Genomic DNA, 21,865 nt, shown 5'->3' with positions numbered 1-21,865 from the left:
TGGGCAGCAGCCCAGACGCGACTGGCCAGGGGCTGGACGCAGCGTGCGCGCTGCTGGGTCCCCACAGCAGGCCCGGGCTCGGGCCCGGGCGCCAGAGCCACAGCCGCCGAGCTTGGCCATCGGCCGCTTCCTCCCCCCGTGGCAGTGGGAGCTGCAGCAGCGGCTGCTCCCGAGTCCCGCTGCCCGGGGGGGAGAACAGCTGCCGCCTGGCCCCGCGGGCCACCCCCCCTACTCTCCCTACTGCCCGACTGAGTCCTGCCTGCACTGGGGCCAGGCCGGACTCTCACTCACCCCGGCCCCGCACTTCCCCTGCATCTCCCAGGCCTCCCTCCAGCGCTTGTGGAGGAAGGGTGGGGTTTTTTTTGTCCTGCCCCCCCCCCCCTCCCCCCCCCCCCCCCCCCCCCCCATGTCCCGATATTTGACTTGGGTGATCTGGTCACCCTAGTTAGAACGGTGTGATTTGGTATACAGTACAATGATGTAATAGCCTAGAGAGCCATGAAATACAGAAAACTTCAATAATATGCTCTTCTTTAGCATTTCAGAGCAGAACCTCAGAAGCAATAATGACATTCTTGTGGTATGTTGATGTTCCAAGCTCAAGATGCTGATACTTCAGAACAAATGGTATAATGAGGTAGAAATTACACATCTATATAGGAAAGCATTTGGATGAATACTAAGGCTATGTCTACACTACACAGCTTTTAGCAACACAGCTGTGCCGCTACAGACGTGCCGCTAAAAGGCGCGCAGAGTAGCCGCTGTTTGTCGGCAGGAGAGAGCTGTCCTGCTGACAAAAAACTTCCACCCCCAAGGAGTGGTGTTAGCATTATCTCTCCTGCCAACAAAGCACTGTTCACACCAGCCCTTGTCATCAACAAAACCTTTGTCTTTTGGGGCGTGTGTTTTTTTTAACACCTCTGAATGACAAAAGTTCTGTCTTTCACTTGCCAGTGTAGACACAGCCTAAATAGGAGAAATTCAGCCACCTCTTCACACACAGAATCTATCCAATTCAGCTGGAGATCATAAGACTCTTTATCTCTTGTCATAAATACTTATATTCATTCACACCTATTTCATGCCTACCACCACCCATCACAATCTTCATAACTCTCCCTCACACATACTGAGTTTGGTATACGTCCATATTATTCACATAATGACTTGTGACTAGTGAAGCCAGAGGGAAGAATGTTAGTAGTGGAAGATCCATGCTGAACTGGACCAGTTTTGACACAGAGTGGCTTTTTATTTAAAATAATAATAATAATAATAATAATGCCACTATTTTGCAGGATTAAAAAAACATTATTTCTTCAATTCTGCCACAATCATCACATACACCCAGTAAGCAGTGGCTGATTAGCCATTGGCCCAATGAGGCCTGTGCCCAGGGGCCCTGGCCAATTGGGGCCTGTGCCCCCAACCTGCTCCGCCCACCCAGTGCTCCTACTGAGGTGTGGGGTCAGAGTGCAGGGGCTTGCCTCGCTCCCCCGTCTGTCCAGTGCTCCAGCCAGGGAGAGGGTCAGCGCATGGGGGCTTGCCCCACTCTGCCTGCCTGGTGCTCCAGCCACGCCCCGTGCCACGACTCTGCTCACCGGCTGGAGCGCCAGGCAGGCAGAGCGAGGCAAGCCCCCATGCCATGACCCTGCTCCTTGGCTGAAACATGGGGTGGACAGAGCAGGGCAAGTCCCTGTGCCCTGACCCCATTTCCCCATCAGGAGCTCTGGGGGGCGGGGCAGAGGGGACTGCAGGCAGAAGGGGTGGGGAGGAACCCCCACTTGCTCTGCCCCAGGAGCCCCACAAAACCCTAATCAGCCCCTGCCAGTAAGCAGACCAGTTCCATGTTGTAAAAAACCTAGTTAATCAGGGTTGCTTGTACATCTGACAGAGTTCTGTGTTTGCACTGAGGACAAGATTGCTCAATCTTATTGCTCCTTTGGTCACAGAATTGGTTCTTGGAGGAAAAATAAGGGAGTCTCTTTCTTTGAGTTTTGGTCTATACTACTCTGACAGTGTCGTATTTGTTAACAGCAGGGATGGATTAACTGTGACTGTTGAGTGGCTGCATTCCTTTCATTCTGAGAGGTCTGATAAGATAGTCGCTGTGGAAGGGATTTACCTTCACAATCATTTTAATATGAAACAGTCTTGAAACACCTGTCTTCTTGTGCCATATACCATTTTTAAGCAGAACTGGCCATTAACTTCAAAGTGGAGTTCTTTTTAGACATTGATTTCAGGATATGGCTCCTTTTAATTACAAGGCAGACACTATGGTAGCTCTTTTTTTTAACTCCGGTGTTTGTTTTGCTCCATGCAAGGTACTCAACAGAAGCCAAATTTTGTGCCGATTAACATTATATGCAACCCCATAGATTTCAATGGGATTCCATGTATGAGGTGTAAATCGATGCAAAGTTGGTCAAAGTTGATCTAAAGGTATTTTAAAAAGTGAAAAACTCTGATACCTTGATCCCATCTACATCCTAAAGAGTTTAAAAACCTCTAGTGTTTTGTTTTAAATAGTGTATGAAGTTTCTCAGTTTCCCTTTGCCCAGCTCTAAAGGCTTTTCTACACTGGCAATTTACAGCGCTGCAACTTTCTGGCTTGGGGTGTGAAAAACATCCCTCTGAGTGCAGCAAGTTTCAGTGCTGTATAGCGCCACTGTAGACAGTGCACCAGCGCCAGTAGCTATGCCCCTCGTTTAGGTGGAGGTTTTAAGGCGCTGTGAGAGCTGTGCCATGACCACACAAGACCTGTTAAAGGACTACTGCGGCATCCTTTAGCATTGCCAGTGTAGACTAGCCCTTAATATCATTGCTTTCCCCCTAGAACCTAAATCAGACCCCATGGATGTCAGTAGGAACCTTTTCATTGTCTTAGATTCTGGTCTAGGTCTTTAGTCCTTTAATCAAATCCTCAATAATGTAAATGGTTGGTAATTGTTTGATTAGGGATTACTAGTTTTAATTTGATTTTATTACTATAAATTCTGTGTGTGTCTGTGTCTGTGGAGATAGATAGATCTATCTATCTATCTCCACACACACACACACATTTGTGGGCTTTGAGAAAAGCTTAAAAGAAAACAAATCTTTTCACAGAAAATCTTAAAATTTTCTTACCAGTTCTAATGTTAATTTATATTCTATTTCTGATCTTAGTCATGCTAAAAGTAACCTTTTTTGACATACCAAAGTGTTGGCTTGAACAAAATTAGTAGTTTCTCTTAAAGCAGCATATTAAAAGAACCACTATATATATCTCTTGCTGTCAAAATAACTGTAATTGTTTATGGAACCATAATCTTCTAGGGGCTGTCCCAAATCCACATAATGGTCCAGATACGCAGAGAATATAAATTGGTGTAGCTCATATACTTCAGTGGAATTACATTGATTTATGTAAGCAGAAACTCTAGCCTACTATCATTCATTGGTGCCTAGGTTTGCAGTGGAAGCTTACGTGAGTAGATACATGTGGCCATCCAGTTTCTATTGACTATGCATCTCATGAGACTGCAGAGGGAGTTACTCTACCAAAGGTCGATATTAACATAAGTTATGCTCATGAAAGGTGTCCAGTAATGCTGTTTACAGAGAGCAGTATACTAGGAATTTACACTTTGGTATATCAGGAACTGACACAGCTATTTTTTTGGCATAAAATTATCCCCTTAGTCCAAACTACACCCCTTTTTGTAGTTCCAATGTCTGTAAAAAGGAAGTCATAAGGAGTTAAGTACTCCTGGGAACAAAGTCAGAATCTTGCTGTGTTTAACTCAAGCATTTCAGTTCAAGACAAGAATCATGTGAGTTACTTTTTGGAAATAAGACTGTGCAGAAAAGTATGTTATAGCCCAAAGATAAAAAGTAAATTTTTTTTATTTACTTTTATTTATTAACACTTTACCAGGTGTTAGAATAGACTAGTACTTTCCATTACCCAATATGTGTGCTCTGTGAGCCAAAAATCTGTCTTTTAATGCCAGTGGGAGTTTCATCAACTTATCAGAAAATAGATTTTAGCCTACTGAGGGTGTAACTTGTTTTTTGGGGAAAAAAATCAATGGTACTGGCAGGGCCGGCTTAAGGCACCAGCTTACCAAGCAGGTGCTTGGGGCGGCCGCTTCGGAGAGGGGCGGCACGTCCAGCTGTTCGGCGGCAATTTGGCGGACGGTTCCTCACTCCTGCTCGGAGCGAAGGACCTCCCGCCGAATTGCCGCCGCAGATCGCGATCGTGATCACGGCTTTTTTTGTTTGTTTGGCTGCTTGGGGTGGCCAAAACCCTGGAGCCGGCCCTGGGTACTGGTAACTAAAATGTAAAGGTATCAATGACAGCCAATTAGCATGTTGGCAGGAAATGATTTTTATTCACATTAAAACTAAAGAAACTAGCACAGTCACTGTTTCCCAACTAGTATACTTGCTTTGAGGACATAACTTCAGTATTCATTCTTTAAACAAACTATTGCTCTCAATAGCTAATGGTCTGAAGAGTGGACTTTTTTGAGGCCAGAATAGCTCCCTATTGCTGTGGAAGTCATTTGTCCACGAAACAAATAATTTTACCATCCCATCATAACCAGAAGAAGAGAATAATAGGACAGGTCTTTTGAGGAAATAACCCTTTCTAACATTTAATGAATTTCTTTTTATGACCAAGATTCTAAACTTTCTTACACGAGAGAGCTAACTTATGTTTTCTTATGTATTGCTTCTAGCTCCATCTGAAGTGACATTTTCATTTGATGTGGGAAATGGACCTTTTGAAGTTACAATGCAATCACCCACTCCCTTAAATGACAACCAGTGGCACTATGTGAAGGCTGAAAGAAACATCAAAGAAGCATTGCTACAAGTGGATCAGCTTCCCCAAAGGACTCTCACTGCACCGTCTGATGGACATATCCGTTTGCAGCTCAACAGTCAGCTATTTGTAGGTGGGTGACCCTTTCTTTCCTTATTATCTGCATGTGAGGGTAGAAGAATGGTAGGAACCAGTGGCTTTTAAATATGATTAATATGGTGTGATGAAGACCTTAATACAAAAGTGGGAGAAATACAATATTTTCAAAGTCCACTTACAAATTCAAGGCTTGAGCCTGTAGTTCTTCCTCAGGCAAAATTCACATTGAATCTAATTGAACTCTTGCCTGAGTAACAACTGCAGGATGTGGTCACCTGCCTTTTAACTAGCACTTTTAATAAAATACTTATGCTGAGGTTAATTAATATGCAAATCAGCTGGGGAGATTGTGATTTGGTCTTGCAAAACCAGTAGCAGTTCAGATCTTTATATAAATGACCATACTTTGGGTAAGGGATTCTGACTGAAAGATCCTAGTATTGGCCATCTTCTACTTAATATATGGAAGAATTGCTGCTAACATATTTAAATTTATGTTTGTGAGTCTCTTTGAACATAGAAATACTATATAAGTGAAATTAAGTGATATAAGTGATACATGTTCAATAAATATTAGTAACATCCACACAAAAATACACAGTATTATTTATATGTTGTTTGTTGATAATGTAAGACTCATATGCCTTGAAAAATGTAGTTCTGAAGACAGACACATGTAAGTCAAGAGGCATTGCGAGGTTCACACAAGAATGTTAACTTGTTCATTTGTTTCTTTATTACATACTGGGGAAGAGTTGACAATTAAACCACAGGGGATCAGGGTTGTGAGCCAGGTGAAAGATACAAATATTAAAGGAGTGGTTTTATTGAGGAGAGACTGGGGTTTAGTACACAAGGATTGTGTGGAAGGTAGGGGAGTCTGATGAGAACTTGATTCCTTGTGGCACTGGCTCAGGAACTGTGTGGGTAAGAGATGGGGAAGACTCCCAAAGGTACCTGTTGTGGGGGTGGGGTGAGTGCCCTCTATAATGTGACAGCACTAGATCTGGACTGTGGCAGGAGTGTGCTACGCTAGGTTGAGAGCTTACTAACGAGGCTCTATCCTGCTATCCTTTGATCCCTTGTCCCTTGACAAAAGTTTGGGGCTAACTCAGGGAGAACAGGGATTTAAAAAGCCAGATCCTAAGCAACCAGAGGAGCTTATAAAAAGGAGCATCAAATAGGGAGTTTTTGAGGGAGTCGAGAGAGGGTGTATGAGAGGCAGATACACCTAAAAAACATACACTAAGTAACAAGATACTACCTCACCCACGTTCTCTCTAGGTGACAAAATGGCAGATGAAATTCAATGTTAATAGGTGCAAAGTACTACATATTGGAAAAAAATAATCCCAAATATACATACAAAATGATGGTGTCTAAATTCGCTGTTACCACTCAAAAAAAGGAGATCTTAGAGTTATTGTGGATAGTTCTCTGAAAACATCCACTCAATGTAGAGCAGCAGTCAAAAAGGTAATGGAATGTTAAGAACCATTTGGAAAGGGATAGATAATAAAATAGAAAATATCATAATGACACTATATGAATCCTTTGTATTCTCACACCTTGAGTACTGCTTGCCGTTCTGGTTACCCAGTCTCAAAAAAGGTATATTGGAATTGGAAAAGGTGCAGACTAGGGCAACAAAAATGGTCAGGAGAATGGAACAGCTTCCATATGAGGAGAGATTAAAGACTGTTCCATTTTAGAAAAGAGATAACTATGCGAGAATATGATAGAGGTCTATAAAATCATGAATAGTGTGGAGAAAATGAATAGCAAAGTGTTATTTATCCCTTTACATAACACAAGAACTAGAGGTCACCCAATGAAATCAATAGGCAGCTGGGTTAAAACAAACATGTTCTTCACACAACACAGAGTCAACCTGTGGAACTCATTGCCAGGGGTTGTTGTGAAGAGCAACAAATATAACTGGGTTCATAAAAGAATGAGAAAAGTTCTTGGAGGAACTTAAGAAGTGCAACTTCTTTTCTGAATTGTTTGTTACTTGATACAAATGAAACTCTTCCTTGTAAGACATTACTTTTGTCCTCCAGAAGAGGCACATACTGATAATGCATCCCTGATAACTCATGCCACTGTAAAATTGGTAGATTGGTGACCAGTATTTTTCACTGTTTCAATACCTATTTATGCCTTTATTCCCAATGCCAGTCAATGTCACTGTTCAGCAATTCACTTATGGGCTTTGAGTGAAGAGATTTGTAATTCATTTAGCCAAATAGTTTCTCACCTGCATAAATGTCTTTAGACCCATCTTATATTGTGAGGTAATCAGGTCAAAAATGGTTTTATTTTTATCTGAATAAGCAGCCTGGATTGCTTTCTTCAAATTAGGTCTAACATATGGATAACTTCTGTTATAACCGCATTTACATTTTTTTTTAGTTACAGGGTAAGATGTCTTTATTATTATTATTTCTCTGTGAAAAATTTGCTGGTTCCTTTCATTTTAGATCCTTGGGTCAAATGGAAATATATCTCATAGAACTGGAAGGGACCTTGAAAGGTCATTGAGTCCAGCCCCCTGCCTTCACTAGCAGGACCAAGAACTGATTTTGCCCCAGATCCCTAAGTTGCCCCCTCAAGGGTTGAACTCACAACCCTGGGTTTAGGAGGCCAATGCTCAAACCACTGAGCTATCCCTCCCTCCCAAGCCAGTATACTACAGTACCTTGCAATCCCTAAAAGATTTTTGCAATTACTCTTCGGAGCAGAAGTCATACAAAGTGTCATTTGCTTAAATTTATAATATCCAAATGTTATAGTAAAAGTTTGATGCAATACAAATGGTTTATTAGAGCTTGACCAAACTAACTTTACTTGCCCAAATGTTTTTCCCACATCTGATACAGTGAATGTTTGTGCTTCAGAAAATTTTGTTGACACTCATTAATTGCCTTTAGCAAATGTCTATGTTTTGTGGCTTTAATTAAATCATATGGATCAATGTGAATCTGTAATTTATTTTGTTTTACAGTTAATTCAGTCTGTAGGATACTGTATCTTTTCAACAACTCCCAGCTTATTCATATGATCAGGTTGATTTTTTTATTATTATTTTCTGTTAAGTCAAATGACATTTTTCTTTGGGGAGGGATAATCAAACTTTTTATTTGTCTATTTTTATTAGCTGTACAATCTGTCATTACTTTTTGAGCCTGTATAGGCTAGTGAAAACATCTAGTTAACAGTGGACATCAGTGGTTTAAGAATGGCATTAGCAGAGTCAATCCTTATTAATGTATCAACTTATTTGCATAATAACTGCCATAATTAACTATGAGTCATCTTCTTGTGTATTAAAATTGTAATCTCAGAGTAGAAACATTATCCTTTATTTGTTTGTAAAGTACATACACTTTGGATGGTATATAAATAACAAGCATTCAAATTAGTCTTACACAAAAATATTTGATGCATTGTTGTAGTATATAACATTAGAAAGTCATAAAACCAGTGTATAGGTAACAGATATCTTTCTGGATACTATAAAGTTTAATTCACACTTAAGGCCTTTGTTTGTATTTGTTTCTCATATGTATTGAGTAGTGTTGCTGACGAAATTTCAACTAACGTTTTTCTCCAAATTTCTAACTGTTATGGGAGAAAACCCTAATAACTTTGTAAAAATAATTAACACCAGCTCTTGTTATAAGTAATTCATTAGCTAAAACCCACATCTCTCCCATTCTGCTTTATGAACACTTAAAATCAACCTTTTCCACTAAAGCTCCAAAATTCTTCAAAGGAGGAAGTAAATATGTTCTTAGAATCATAAAAAAAAAAAAAGACTTTTGAGAAAAATTGGATATAGGATTTTAACTAAAAATAAACTTGGAAATACATAAGAATTGCAGCCAATATTGGACTTGTATGGTACTTGCTGTCTTTGCTTTTTAAAGGAAGCTAATTCTAGATGCATGTTAGACCAGCAATTATTAACAACGGGCAACTATTGTTCTCACAGGGATTGTAGATTGCCTCATCTCTCTGAATACCATAGTGAATAAGATGTTAGCTGTCAGGAGACATACCATACAGAAACAATGGCAATCAAATATGAGACCACAAAGGAAGATTTGTAAATAAGATCAAAGGACTAAAAACCACAGTAATCAGGTTTCTCTTCGGGTTTTTTTTTTCATCTCTCTCTCTCTTTTTTCAGCTGTAGCTGAGAATGCTAAAGACTGTATGTATCTGTTAAAATCCTGGCAGCCGTGACAACTGAATATTTATGTTGATATAAAAGACTGCTGAGTGAAGGCTTGCAGTAACTAAATATTTAGATGGATCCACTGACAGAAACAAAGGGCTGAGTTCTAATAGTGCTCCTTGCTTGATAAGCCCACTAAAGTCAATGGTATTTACATATATGGAAAAAATAGAGTATTGGGCATTAAAATAGTGGTTATATTCCACTTAAAAAGCTTATTAGCAAGAAAGTAAGACTGTCATGATAATGGAAAATAGATGGAAAGCCCAAGTCATGGATGTAACCTAGCTCCTCTCACTGCACTGGGCTGTAGAGGGAGAAGCTGGTTTAGGCACTTTTGTACCTTTCCTATTCTGGGGCTGGTTGGGAACCACTTCAGCTAGCACAAGTTAGAGCAGCCTCAGAACTACCCTTACTTTCACCTGGCTGCCTGTAGCCCCAAAGAGGTCATTCTGTCAGCCAGGAATAGCCAGAGGCACTCCAGCCTCCTTTTGCCAGGGAAAGCACCTTTGCATGCCCTTTGTACTAGAGGAATTCCTCAGGGGCCAGATTCTCTGCCTTTATGGCTCTTTGCACCATATAGTCTGTTCAGTGCTCCACATAAAGATCATCTCTGCTCCAAAGAGTTTACAGTCTTAAAGATAAACATAGAAAAGTCAGAACACAGAGAAATCTAAAGAAGAGAAGAGTAAATTATCTATCTATAGTATGTATATGACCCCCACACCTGAGGACCTCACCGTCTTTTATGTATTCATACCCACAACACCTTTGCAAGGTAAGGAAGTACTCCCCCTATTTTATAGTTGGGGAACTGAGGCACTGAGAATCTAAGTGACTTGTTCAAAATCACACAGGAAGTCTGCAGCAGAGCAGAGAATCCAATTTGGGTCTGCCAGGTCCCCGGCTGGGGCCCTAACCACTGGACTATACTCCCTATCCTCACATAGAGGTGTTGTGGATTGTGTTTTTTTTAAATCTAATGCCCGTATATTCCTCTTCTGTGAATTAATACAACGTACCTTTGCTTGGTATCTTTTGTTGTGTGAAATCTTTTCCTTTGATAAAAAGCTTCAAGAATTTGTTGTAATTACTTGACAAAAACAAAAACCAAGATATACATTCAGAGTTACTTATAAATATTTGCACATGCATAGACCATAATGGAATGTTTGGGCTGTAAAACAGAGGCTCTTACACATCCATTCTTTTTAATTTAAAAAGCTCATATGGATTTATTTCAGGTGGAACAGCATCCAGGCAGAAAGGATTTCTGGGATGTATTCGTTCTTTGCAGTTAAATGGAATAGCCCTGGACCTGGAAGAGAGAGCAAAAATAACTCCAGGAGTTGAACCAGGTTGTCCTGGACATTGTAGCAGCTACGGTAACCTGTGTTACAATGGAGGAAAATGTAGAGAGAAATACAATGGGTTCTCTTGTGACTGCGCTTTCTCTGCTTACACCGGGCCATTCTGTAAGAAAGGCAAGCATAAATAGTAAATCTGTCACATGTGGAAGCATGTAACTACTGAGTATTGATTATAAAATGATCTCTTCTGTCATTATGAATAATTGAAAATGATAATCCTTGCAAACTATTCCAACTCATACAATCTGAAGCAAGCTCTACGCCACTATCTGAAGAGATGTGTCTATACACTTCAAACTTCTATTTGCAAAAATGTCTTTTTACTTCACCTTTATTTAATGTAGAAAAATATGCTTTCAGCTGTATTTCTGCAGAGCCAGTGAATAGTTCACTTAAACCCCGTTATGGGTCTCCAAAGGATTATATTCAGTATGTACTTTTTAAAGCTGATACTCACATTACTTGAGAGCATCAGTAACCTTCCCTGCTTGATGCATCTCTGCTATTAGAATCAAAAATTACAACTGCTTGCTGTGGTAATGCCTTTTGCTAATGCGAAGAGGGCTTAGAAAACTGTTTGTCTGCACCTTCCAGATAATGAACCAGAGAACTTCAAAAGGAAGTCTAAATAGTTTAGCCAGTTAATCTTGGTAAATGATGAAACTAGGGCATGTGGGCATTTTATTCTAGGTGGGCGGGGGAAGGGAGGAAGTTGTATGTTAAAAGATGCCGTCACACTTTTCAGTGTTTCTGGTTTCCTTTTATAAGATTGTCGTTAAGGAATGTATTTTTAAAGTCAGTCAACAAACTACTTAATTTCTGTCCTCCAAATCCAAATTTCAGAAGGGGAGTTAATTATGGGTGGGGAGAAGGGGAAGATCTAATTATGTTATTTTCCTGAAGGAGAGAGCTAAATGGCTCCCACTGCATGTAGATCCAGGGAATATGAATGGGCCCACAATTGTTAACATTTTCCATTCATTGTGTGCACTGATGGTCAATTAGAAGGCCACAGATTTGAATTTTCAGTAATAAAATAATCCAAATAATACTTCTGTTATTTTTTAATAATCCTGTTAGGCAGCTAAAAATGAAGGGCCTGTTCCCACAAGGTGTTGAGTGTCTCCTGCAAAGTGCTGAGTGACCTCAACTCCCATCATTATCAGTGATCACACTCATGGTCAGGCCAAAGAAGCAGAATGGAGCTCCCTGTGTTCCTGCCACTTCTATTATTTGGGAGCCAATACATCCTCACAAACACACCTTGCAGTAAGGGAGTCATATATACTCAGAAACTGCAAAGGGAGTGGATAAAACCCCTTTTTGAGACATTATCTGCCTTTACATAAAACCTTCAATACATGGTAAATTTATTTCTTAATAGTAAGATTTGTAAACCTGAAATTCCTATTGCATTATTTCACCTGATGTTTCATTTATTTTTATTTTTTAAATAACTTCCCAAAATATGGCACCAAACTATTATTAGGTTCTTAGACTGGAGAAATAATAAACTGTAGAAGGAAATATGAACTTTTAAATATTTATGACAAAGAAAGACATCTGAGATCCAGTCCCACAAAGTCCCTGGAATTACACAGCAGTAGTTAGGTTCGCAAGATAAGGCTCTTTATCCTGTTTAGGATTTGAAACCTCACTGATCGAGAAGTTTTAAACTAGACAAGGTAACATTAGCCTATATACCGTAGGGACTAATTCTGTGCTGCAGCTGGAAGCACTGGATGACCTACAATAATAGGCTTTCTTCATCTCCAGACTATATCAAAAGTACCGTGGACCAGGTCACTTTACTCCTATGGGTCATGGTACTTTCCAAAATGTCTCCGAAGTCTGAGGGCTATGTGGAAAAGAGAAGATAGCTCCAATCTGTGTTATTTGTACCAGATAATTTCTACAGGGATTGAAGGGGGACATTCTATGCCCCATCCTATCCACTCTGCCCCCTCCTGCAACATCAAATCCTAAATCAGAGACCACCCTACACAGGGTCTGAAGGAGGGCAGGATAGTACAGCAGAAGTGGTTGAACACACACACTTTCACAAGGAAGGGGAAATCTGTGTGTAGAGGGTCCCCTCCGTGTGTGGATTGGTTGCAGAGAGGGCAATATTGGCCCATATTCTTATCTACCATGCTGATCAACAGTGCTACTGATATTTCTTTTCCAGTTTAATCATAGTAGCTATGAATATTTTAAAAATCCTTTCTGTAAAAAAAGAAAAACCTTAATATTTGGTTGCAGGATGTTAACAAAACTAAATTACATGTCGTTTCAGAGATTTCTGCCTATTTTGGAGCTGGCACCTCAGTGGTGTACAATTTTCAAGAATATTACACCTTAGCTAAAAATTCCAGTTCTCATGCTTCTTCTTTCTACGCTGACATGACTCTGATCAGGGAGGTAATCTCATTTACCTTTCGGACAACACGGACTCCAAGCTTACTGCTTTATGTGAGCTCCTTCTACCAGGAGTATCTCTCAGTTATTCTTGCCAAAAATGGTGAGTGTTCAACAACAACAACAAAACTGAATGAACAAAATTATGACTGAATTTCAGAGCTATCGTAACAACTCTGAATTTCTTCTGATTCTCAGACCCAAATCCCAACCAAAGCATGTTTGTTCCATTGTCACTTTCTTTAGGTGCAAGATTTATTTTTCAGCAAGGCCAAAAAATAAATGCTTTCCACACGAAAAATTATTGCAGCAATACCTGATTAAAATGATTTCTTCCTACAATATTTGTTTAATCCATGTAGGAAATAAGTATTTGTTTGATTAATGCTGGAAACCCTTTAGTAATATATAAAAATATCCTAAATTAAATTCTTTGCTTATTTTGAAATAAACTGTCTGGTTAGGCTTGATAGATGTTTACTATAACATTCTTCCAAAGCCCAGAAATGACAAACATGTAGTTTTATGATAAATAATATTAAAGTTTATTTATCTTAATTTCATATTATGTCATGCTAGACCCAAAGCATTTTTGCAAGCTAATACAGTTGGCCAAATACACTTTTAGCCAAAATGGACATAAGTTAGTTGAAATCAATGGAGCTGTGCCCATTTAGGTCAGCAGTTAATTTTGTCCAGTATCCTTGTTTTTAAATCTTTGCTCTAGTTTTCCTGATTCTAAGTGTTTTGTCTGCCTTACACAATACATTGGCTAATGTTATACCACTGCCCTTCAGTGAACAGATAAATTAGGCCTGCTCAGGTGCTTGGGACTTGTATTGTTTTCTGTTGGATAAAAAGCCCTACGTCTACAGCTAATAGAGGTTCTCCAGCTCAAATGATGTGTAGGTCTGTGTTCTGAAGCATAAGATCCTAAGTTCTGTCACTTCTTAAAACCATGAACTGGTGTGGCCACTGTGCTCAGAACATTTGTTAAACAGGAACAGAGCTATTACACTTATCACAGTGTAGGAGAATATCATGATTTTATTCCCAGTCCTACCAAATGATCAATCACTATGAGTTTGAGGTTGTAAAGCAGTTATTAGTTCAGGAACAGTGCTAGATATTATGGCGGGGTGGGCAAGCATTTTGGCCTGACAGCCACATCTGGGTGGGGAAATTGTATGCAGAGCCATGAATGTAGGACTGGGGCAAGGGGTTGGGGTGTGGGAGGGAGTGCGGGTTGTGGGAGGGGGAGCGGTATGCAGGAAGGGGCTTAGGACAAGGGTCTGGGGTGCAGGAGAGGTGCAGGGTGCATGAAGGGGCTCAGGGCAGGGGGTTGGTGCAGGAGGGGTGAAGGGTGCAGCAGGGGGCTATGGGCCGGGGGTCGGGGGCTCAGGCCAGGGGGTTGGGGTGCAGGAGGGGCTGCGAAGTGCGGGAGCAGGCTCAGGGCAGGAGGTTGGGGTGCAGGAGGGTTTTGGGGTGCGGGGCTCTGGCCCCGCACCGCTTACCTCGAGCAGCTCTGGGGTGGCAACAGCACGCAGCAGGACTAAGGCAGGCTCCCTGCCTGCCCTGGCCCCGCGCCACTCCTGGAAGTGGCCAGATTGTACGGCAGTGGCTACTGGGGGTGGTGTGGGTCAGGTGGCTCCGCTGCATGCTGCCCTCACCTGCAGGTACCACCCCTGAACCTCCCATTGGCCGTGGTTCCCCGTTCCCAGCCAATGGGAGCAACAGGGAGGAGGGGTGCCTGCAGGCGAGGGCAGTGCATGGAGCCCTCTGCCCCCCCCCAACCCCAGGGGCTGCAGGAACGTGGTGCCGGCCGCTTCCAGGAGTGGTGCAGGGCCAGGACAGGCAGGGAGGCTTCCTTAGCCTCGCTGCGCCACGGGGCTGGCAATCCCATGGGCCTGATTGAAAGCCCTGATGGGCCGGATCCATCCCGCGGGCTGTAGTTTGCCCTCCGCTGTATTATGGCTTATATTTGGGGCACCACTGTTGATATGAACTGCAACATTAACTCTTCTATGAGGCTACATAGTGGAAATTTGCTGTACACTGACATATCTTAATTTTGTAATCCAGATCAACCATGGTTTCCAGTCATTGTTTCTATTTCTTTCTTTCATTCGTTTCATGTTTGCATTTGTGTCTGTTATTTAAGCTGTTCCTTTAAGTTAATCAGACATTTGTACAACTTTTCATATTATGTATGTCTCAAAAGAGGAAGTATTGTATATATGATCTACACTTGCTATTTTGTACATATTTTAGTTCTGAAACTAAAATATCTTACTCCATCCCTTCAGGAAGTTTACAGATTAGGTACAAGCTAGATAGCCATCAAGATCCGGATGTCTTTAGCATCAATTTCAAAAGCATGGCTGACGGGCTGCTTCATCATGTCAAGATTAACAGGGAGGAGGAAATGCTCTATGTAGAGGTAATGCAGTTAAGCGAAAAAGTGGGTTGTCATCAAATGGAACAAGACCCAAAGCAAAATGAAATAAATAAATTCAATAAAAGAAGTACCCCCAACATAAATTGTATTTTAATACCTCAAGGAAATAAAGCAAAACACAGCAGATTCTTGCTTTAAAAGTGAGAGTCTAGGCTAAAAGATCCCTTTGACATTCACCTTGTCTGTTTTAAAAGGTCACTTCCACCTTCTCATTTCATTTCAGTAGGCAATGAAATATTTTCTAGTTCAACCTAGATTGTGTGTGAATGTGGAACACTCTACTAATTACCCCAACAGATAAAAGTTGTCAATGTTTTTGTTTATTTTAATGAGGGTACAAGAGAGCAGTACTAGTGCACTATAGCAATTTAACAATAATTTAAAACAAAGTATTTGGTCTGGTTTTCAAAGATGAGTACCCAAAGCCCTTATTTTCTTCAACAGCTATTGCTCAGCACTTGCTTTAGGACTAGGGAAAAACTTGCTAGGAAAATGTGTTTGTATCTATATTGATTCATGATTTCTAGGGAAATTGGAAGATTAGCTAACACAATTCATATTTGTAGAAACTGGCATTGAAAAAAGGGCCTATAGTAAAATAAATATTGATGATTCTGAACGATATAAATCAAATAATATATTTGGATAAGAACTGGATGATGCAGTTATGCACTGTCACCAGCATTTCAAGGCAAGCAATTTATGTAGTGGCTCTGGGAGCACAGCATTCACTGCATAACATTTAATTGTTTCATGTTTAAAGCTTCATTTTGAGATAAGTGAGAGCTTTTATTTTATTTTTTAAAAGCCTTTTGCATCTCTTCACAGGGCTTACCAATTATATTCTGCCTATAGATGAATACAAAGACTTTATCTAAATGGTTTAGATAAAGGAGAATTGTATACTAGGGTGGGGATGCTTAAATGTATCTCAGCCACAATCATAGGGTTCTGAAGAAGTTATACCATGTTGTTTATAAAATTATCTGCCTTTTAATGGCTGATTCACTTTTTAGTATTGCTATCCTAACCTTTATAGTACGAATGACAAGTTGTTATTTTCTCCTCTTTTTCTTTCACCTTCTCTCATCCTCTCCCCTACCTACACATCCCAACTGAATTCTCTTCCATTATGCTACTTCTATTTCTCACTGAACAATTTTGCAGATTAACCAGAATGAAAGGATGCAATTCGTTCTGTCTTCAGGTACAGAATTCAATGCAATCAAATCCCTTGTACTTGGCAAGATTTTACGTAAGTAGAACACCACACATTTTTTTCTGAAACATGGATCAAAATGTCATCATGCCACATAAAAAATAATAGCCTTAATATTATTGAGAGACATTCATTGTCTTAGATTTAATTAGGCAGTGAGTGACAATCAAGGTAGAAACTTCAGTCTTGTCAAAGTGCACATATAATCATGGGTAAGTGCTTCCTGCAAGATGAGCAAGTGGATTCCATTAAAAATAATTTCACACTTATCTCTCTCATTTTGCAATCAAGCATAATGAAACATGGCATTTTTCTTACACTCTTGGAAAATGAAATCATGATCAAATCATATGTATAAACCCAGGATTAATCAGTAATTAGTTGATGTGTCAGAGACTCTTCCTTCAATTTGATTTTAAACAATGCAGCTCTAGGGTTAAGATGTTGTAAGCTAAAATGTCCAGTGTTTTTTTTTTAATTGATTAAGTTATGGAGAGTGACCAAGTCATTCATCCAGTAGTAACTTGTCAATAGCTGCCTGTTATTTTTCTCTGTAATAATGTTCTAGATGGAATTTACCTAACCCCAGTTGCCATTCTTATTATCCCTGTCAGTTTAATTAAAGAAGCTAGGAAGGATCATAACCATTCTCAAAGACAGTCTTTTTATAATATTATTTGTTATGAGACCAGATTGACAGAGCAAGGGGTGGGAGTGGGAAGAATTTGAAGGGAATGCTATTTCCTTTGTTAGTAAAGCAGCTAGAATACTGAATGTTTTTATATCTCATGATCATGAGATATTTAGTTTTGTATATGTCTTGCTCTTCCAGCAATTTTTGACACAAGAATGTGGAAATAGAACTGTTTAGCAAATATCACCACTTTGACCTTTTTCATTGTTTTGTGATTAACTCAAAATATCCATTCTCCAATATTTACAAGCTCATTTTTTTAGAAATTAATGTTGAAATGTATCTATTTGCTTAAAATAGCATTGTGTGGGATGCAAGTATGGCTGATCCTAAATCTAGAAACTTGTGACTTTTAACTGATAAGGAATTGAGTTTTCACCTCATATTGCTATATATATGCACTGCTACAGACTAGGGACCGAATGGCTAGGTAGCAGTTCTGCAGAAAAGGACCTAGGGGTCACAGTGGACGAGAAGCTGGATATGAGTCAACAGTGTGCTCTTGTTGCCAAGAAGGCTAATGGCATTTTGGGCTGTATAAGTAGGGGCATTGCCAGCAGATCGAGGGACGTGATCGTTCCCCTTTATGCGACATTGGCGAGGCCTCATCTGGAGTGCTGTGTCCAGTTTTGGGCCCCACACTACAAGAAGGATGTGGAAATATTGGAAAGAGTCCAGCGGAGGGCAACAAAAATGATTAGGGGTCTGGAGCACATGACTTATGAGGAGAGGCTGAGGGAACTGGGATTGTTTAGTCTCCAGAAGAGAAGAATGAGGGGGGATTTGATAGCTGTTTTCAACTACCTGAAGGGGGTTCCAAAGAGGATGGAGCTCGGCTGTTCTCAGTGGTGGCAGATGACAGAACAAGGAGCAATGGTCTCAAGTTGCAGTGCGGGAGGTCTAGGTTGGATATTAGGAAACACTATTTCACTAGGAGGGTGGTGAAGCACTGGAATGCTTTACCTATGGAGGTGGTGGAATCTCCTTCCTTGGAGGTTTTTAAGGCCCGGCTTGACAAAGCCCTGGCTGGGATGATTTAGTTGGGAATTGGTCCTGCTTTGAGCAGGGGGTTGGACTAGATGACCTCCTGAGGTCCCTTCCAACCCTGATATTCTATGATTCTATTACTCCTGAGGGAATTCTGCACCAAAAAAATAAAATAAAAATAAAAATTAAATTTCTGCGCACAATATTTTAAAATTCTGCCAATTTTATTTGTCAAAAAATCAATGTGGAGGCTCCAGCATGGCAGTGGGGAGCACAGGCCACTGGCTGCACGGAGGTGGGAGATCACCCTTTAGATCTCCCCTGGAACAGGGACTCAGCAGCGAGGCTGCACGCAACCCTGACACAGCACAAGGGCGGGGCCTGACCCAGAAACACCCTGGGTCCGGTCCTAAGTTCCAGGTGCAGCAGGGATGGGTAGGTAGGTAACCCAGCAGGATCCAAGTGTGGAGGAGCTTAGTGTGGGTGGCGGGGGATCCAGGTGTGGGGTGAGAGGGTTCTCTTAAGGTTGCCAACTTTGATTGGACAAATTCTTGGAGATTTCATCACATGACATAATCTTTGATTAAAGATCAATCTTTAATTCCTGGAGACTCCAGGACAATCTTGGAGGGTTGGCAACCTGAGGTTCTGTATGGGGCAGTCTGTGTGCAGGCAGCTCATTGGGGATCTGGATGCACAGGGGCTCATTTGTGGGTTCTGGGTGCAGGGGTAATGGGACTCTGCAGGGGGGTCCAGGTTGAGGTAGTTGGGGCTCAGCATGTGGGGGTCTGGGTGTGGGGGGATCAGCAGGGTAGTCTAGATGCAGGTGGGGGGGAGGCTCGTTAGAGTGGGGGTTCAATGGGCCTGCTTAACGGGGGAGCCCCAGCTGCTGCTGCTGCTGCTGCGAGGATGCCACATACCTGACTCCCGCTCTCCCCATTCCTCTACCCCATTTTCTTCCTCATTCCCTCCCCAGTATCCCTTCCCCTCCCCTTCCTCTCCTCACTGTCCCCTGCCCCTATCCCTCTCCCCTCACTCCCACATCCCCCTCTCCCTGCCCTATCCCATCCCCCTTCAATCACCACTGTCTCTTCCCCACATCCCACCCCCGCCCCTTTTGTCCTGCCACATGTGGGCACTCACCCTTGTACAGAAAACAGGAAGGTGCCCAGCACACATAAAAGGGGTGCAAGACTGGCACTAGGACCCAGGAGGCAATGTGCAGCTACAGAGTCAGTGAGCCCAGCAGCACCCTCCCTCACTCGGGAAGCTCTGCACTCGCAGAATAAGGGGGTAGTGGTACATGATCTCACATGTTCCCCCATGCCTGTTTGCCTTCTCCCCCATCTACACCCATGGGCACCTCCAGCCGTTCCCACCCCCATGATTTGCCTCTCTGCTGGCTTCTCTGGGCTGGAAATGACGTGCCCTCACTGCTGGGGAAGGGTGCATGACCCCTCTTGCAGCTTTCCTTTGCTTCCCTGCAGAAAATGATGAGGAAGCAAAGAAATCTGCTTAGGACATGAATTCTGTGCACACACTGTGGTGCAGAATCCCCCCACGAATAGTGTATGGGATATATTTACTTTATATTCCTTCTGTAGGTATAGGAACACTTTCTGTGTTTTATACATTACCTCCCCATAAACAGAAGTTTTAAAAAGTGATTCTTAACACAGTTTTACAAGGCTTAGTTTAAAGATATTTTACTGCCTAGTGTCTAATTTGCTCCTTGTGGTACAGTACATCTGGGAATAACATCACAGCTTTGGTAAATCAGTATTTCTGGAATAGTAACAGGTCCAGAAATACTGTTTGAGGATGAATATGGAATACAAATGATAACTTCCACTGAGAGGTAAAGCCTGGATCTCAAAATGTCCATTCTGCCATTGGGCTGGTGTGGTAAGCTTGGAAATAATGATTTGTCTACAGACATGTATTCAGAGGTTATCATAGCTAAAAGCTTTACATACATTAAAGGCATTGTGAAAGCTGCAATCAGTTCCCCTCCTCCTCTTGGGATAAATGAGGTCTTAATTTGTTAAGAGCCATCGGGGATCGATTTTATCGCGTCTTCACTAGACGCGATAAGTCGATCCCCAATAGATCGATTGCTACCCACCGATCCGTCGGGTAGTGAAGACGTGCCCTTAGTTCTCTGCCCTCCTCTAGACTGTATAGATTCTGTTGGGCTAAACTGACTCTATACTAGCTTCAGGTTGGCCATAAATCCTGCATTGTAATGTGTTGATATAGAGAGACAGAATTAAGGTGGCTGCTGTTGTCATTTTTTTTTTTTTAAAGATACATTGTTCAGGATAATCCTTACATAAAACTACATAGACTCACAATTTAATAATCGTGTGTAGAAGATAATTAATCTAAGCATACTAATACCCATAGTGATAATTAGTGTTGACTAATATATGCTAGCAAGTGCATACATCATATTAATAATATCGTTATCTGCATCATTAAGCACAAATAATATAATAGTTATATAGGCCAAATGTACTATACTCCTGTTCTGCTATTGTAAATATCCCACAATATCTTGCATTAGTTGAAGTAAGCTTTGGCATATAGGAAACATCTCAAAATCAAAATATGTTCATTATCTGTCTTAGTACAAGACTGAAGTCTTCATGGACCAGTACCTGGAATGTTAGTATCCAAAACTAAGTTAGGGAAGGAACAGCACAAGTTCTGGGAACTGGGACAATTGATGGGTTTGATTTTAGAGACATGTAAAGAGATGTGTAACTTGTAAAATCATCATATAAACAGTACCAGCTGAAATGTGTAATTTTGGGAGCATGCTTTCTGTGTAAGGTGAATGTAACATCGCTGCACAGAACACCTCCCTGGAGACACACCGAACCTTTTTCCTGTACTGTATTATTATTGGCTTAGAGCAGTAAAACTCAAAATGCATGAATGTTTTTGGGCAACAAGCACAAAAGAGGCATGAGCACTCTGAAAGTGTCATCTATGTAGAAGACAGCATTAGCAGAAATATACAGTAGGAGATAAAAATGCAGGAAATAGATTCCGCTTTAAAAACAGCTACAGGACGAATAATCATCACATCTGAATCATTACCTAAGCCTTTGAAAAGTAGTAATTTCCCAGTGCCAAACATACACTTCAGTTGCAAAGTAATGATAGTATCATAGTGCCACCATTCAGGTACAGGAATTAAGGATTTGACAGCTTTTCCATTATAAAACCTCATATTCAGGAGTTGATCATTTATTTGCAAAAATCAGTTTGATGTTAAAGCATAGGACATAAATTCTAGCAGAAGTAACAATCTATTTTGATCAAATTTTGAAATTAAGGGACAGATTCTCTCGTTCAGCCAACCTGCATTTGGTGCAGGACCAAAGATGGGGAATTCCTCAGTTTTCTAGCGGCTTTGAATCATCAGAGCAGCACAAAGAAGTTGGCTCATAGGGTACTTTAAGGACTTACAAGCAGGGCCGGCTCCAGGCACCAGCTTGCCAAGCAGGTGCTTGGGGCAGCCACTCCGGAGAGGGGCGGCACGTCCAGCTA

At 41.2% G+C, this 21,865-nt stretch overlaps 1 protein-coding gene across 1 annotated transcript in view; it reads left to right on the top strand.

The window, feature by feature from the left end:
• LOC112112200 (contactin-associated protein-like 4) overlaps positions 1–21,865 on the top strand; it is a 308,184-nt gene that overhangs the window by 269,937 nt on the left and 16,382 nt on the right. The window contains exons 17-21 of the mRNA XM_024208012.2: positions 4,734–4,952; positions 10,406–10,645; positions 12,828–13,052; positions 15,256–15,389; positions 16,575–16,662. Of these exons, the coding sequence (XP_024063780.1) occupies positions 4,734–4,952; positions 10,406–10,645; positions 12,828–13,052; positions 15,256–15,389; positions 16,575–16,662 (906 nt within the window). The remainder of the gene's footprint in view (positions 1–4,733; positions 4,953–10,405; positions 10,646–12,827; positions 13,053–15,255; positions 15,390–16,574; positions 16,663–21,865) is intronic.

Source organism: Terrapene carolina, unplaced genomic scaffold (genome assembly GCF_002925995.2).
Source record: "Terrapene carolina triunguis isolate 2854851 unplaced genomic scaffold, T_m_triunguis-2.0 Scaffold113, whole genome shotgun sequence".
NCBI lineage: Eukaryota > Metazoa > Chordata > Testudines > Emydidae > Terrapene > Terrapene triunguis.
Note: the sequence above shows the minus strand (reverse complement) of the source record. Positions and strands in the feature narration are given on the sequence as shown.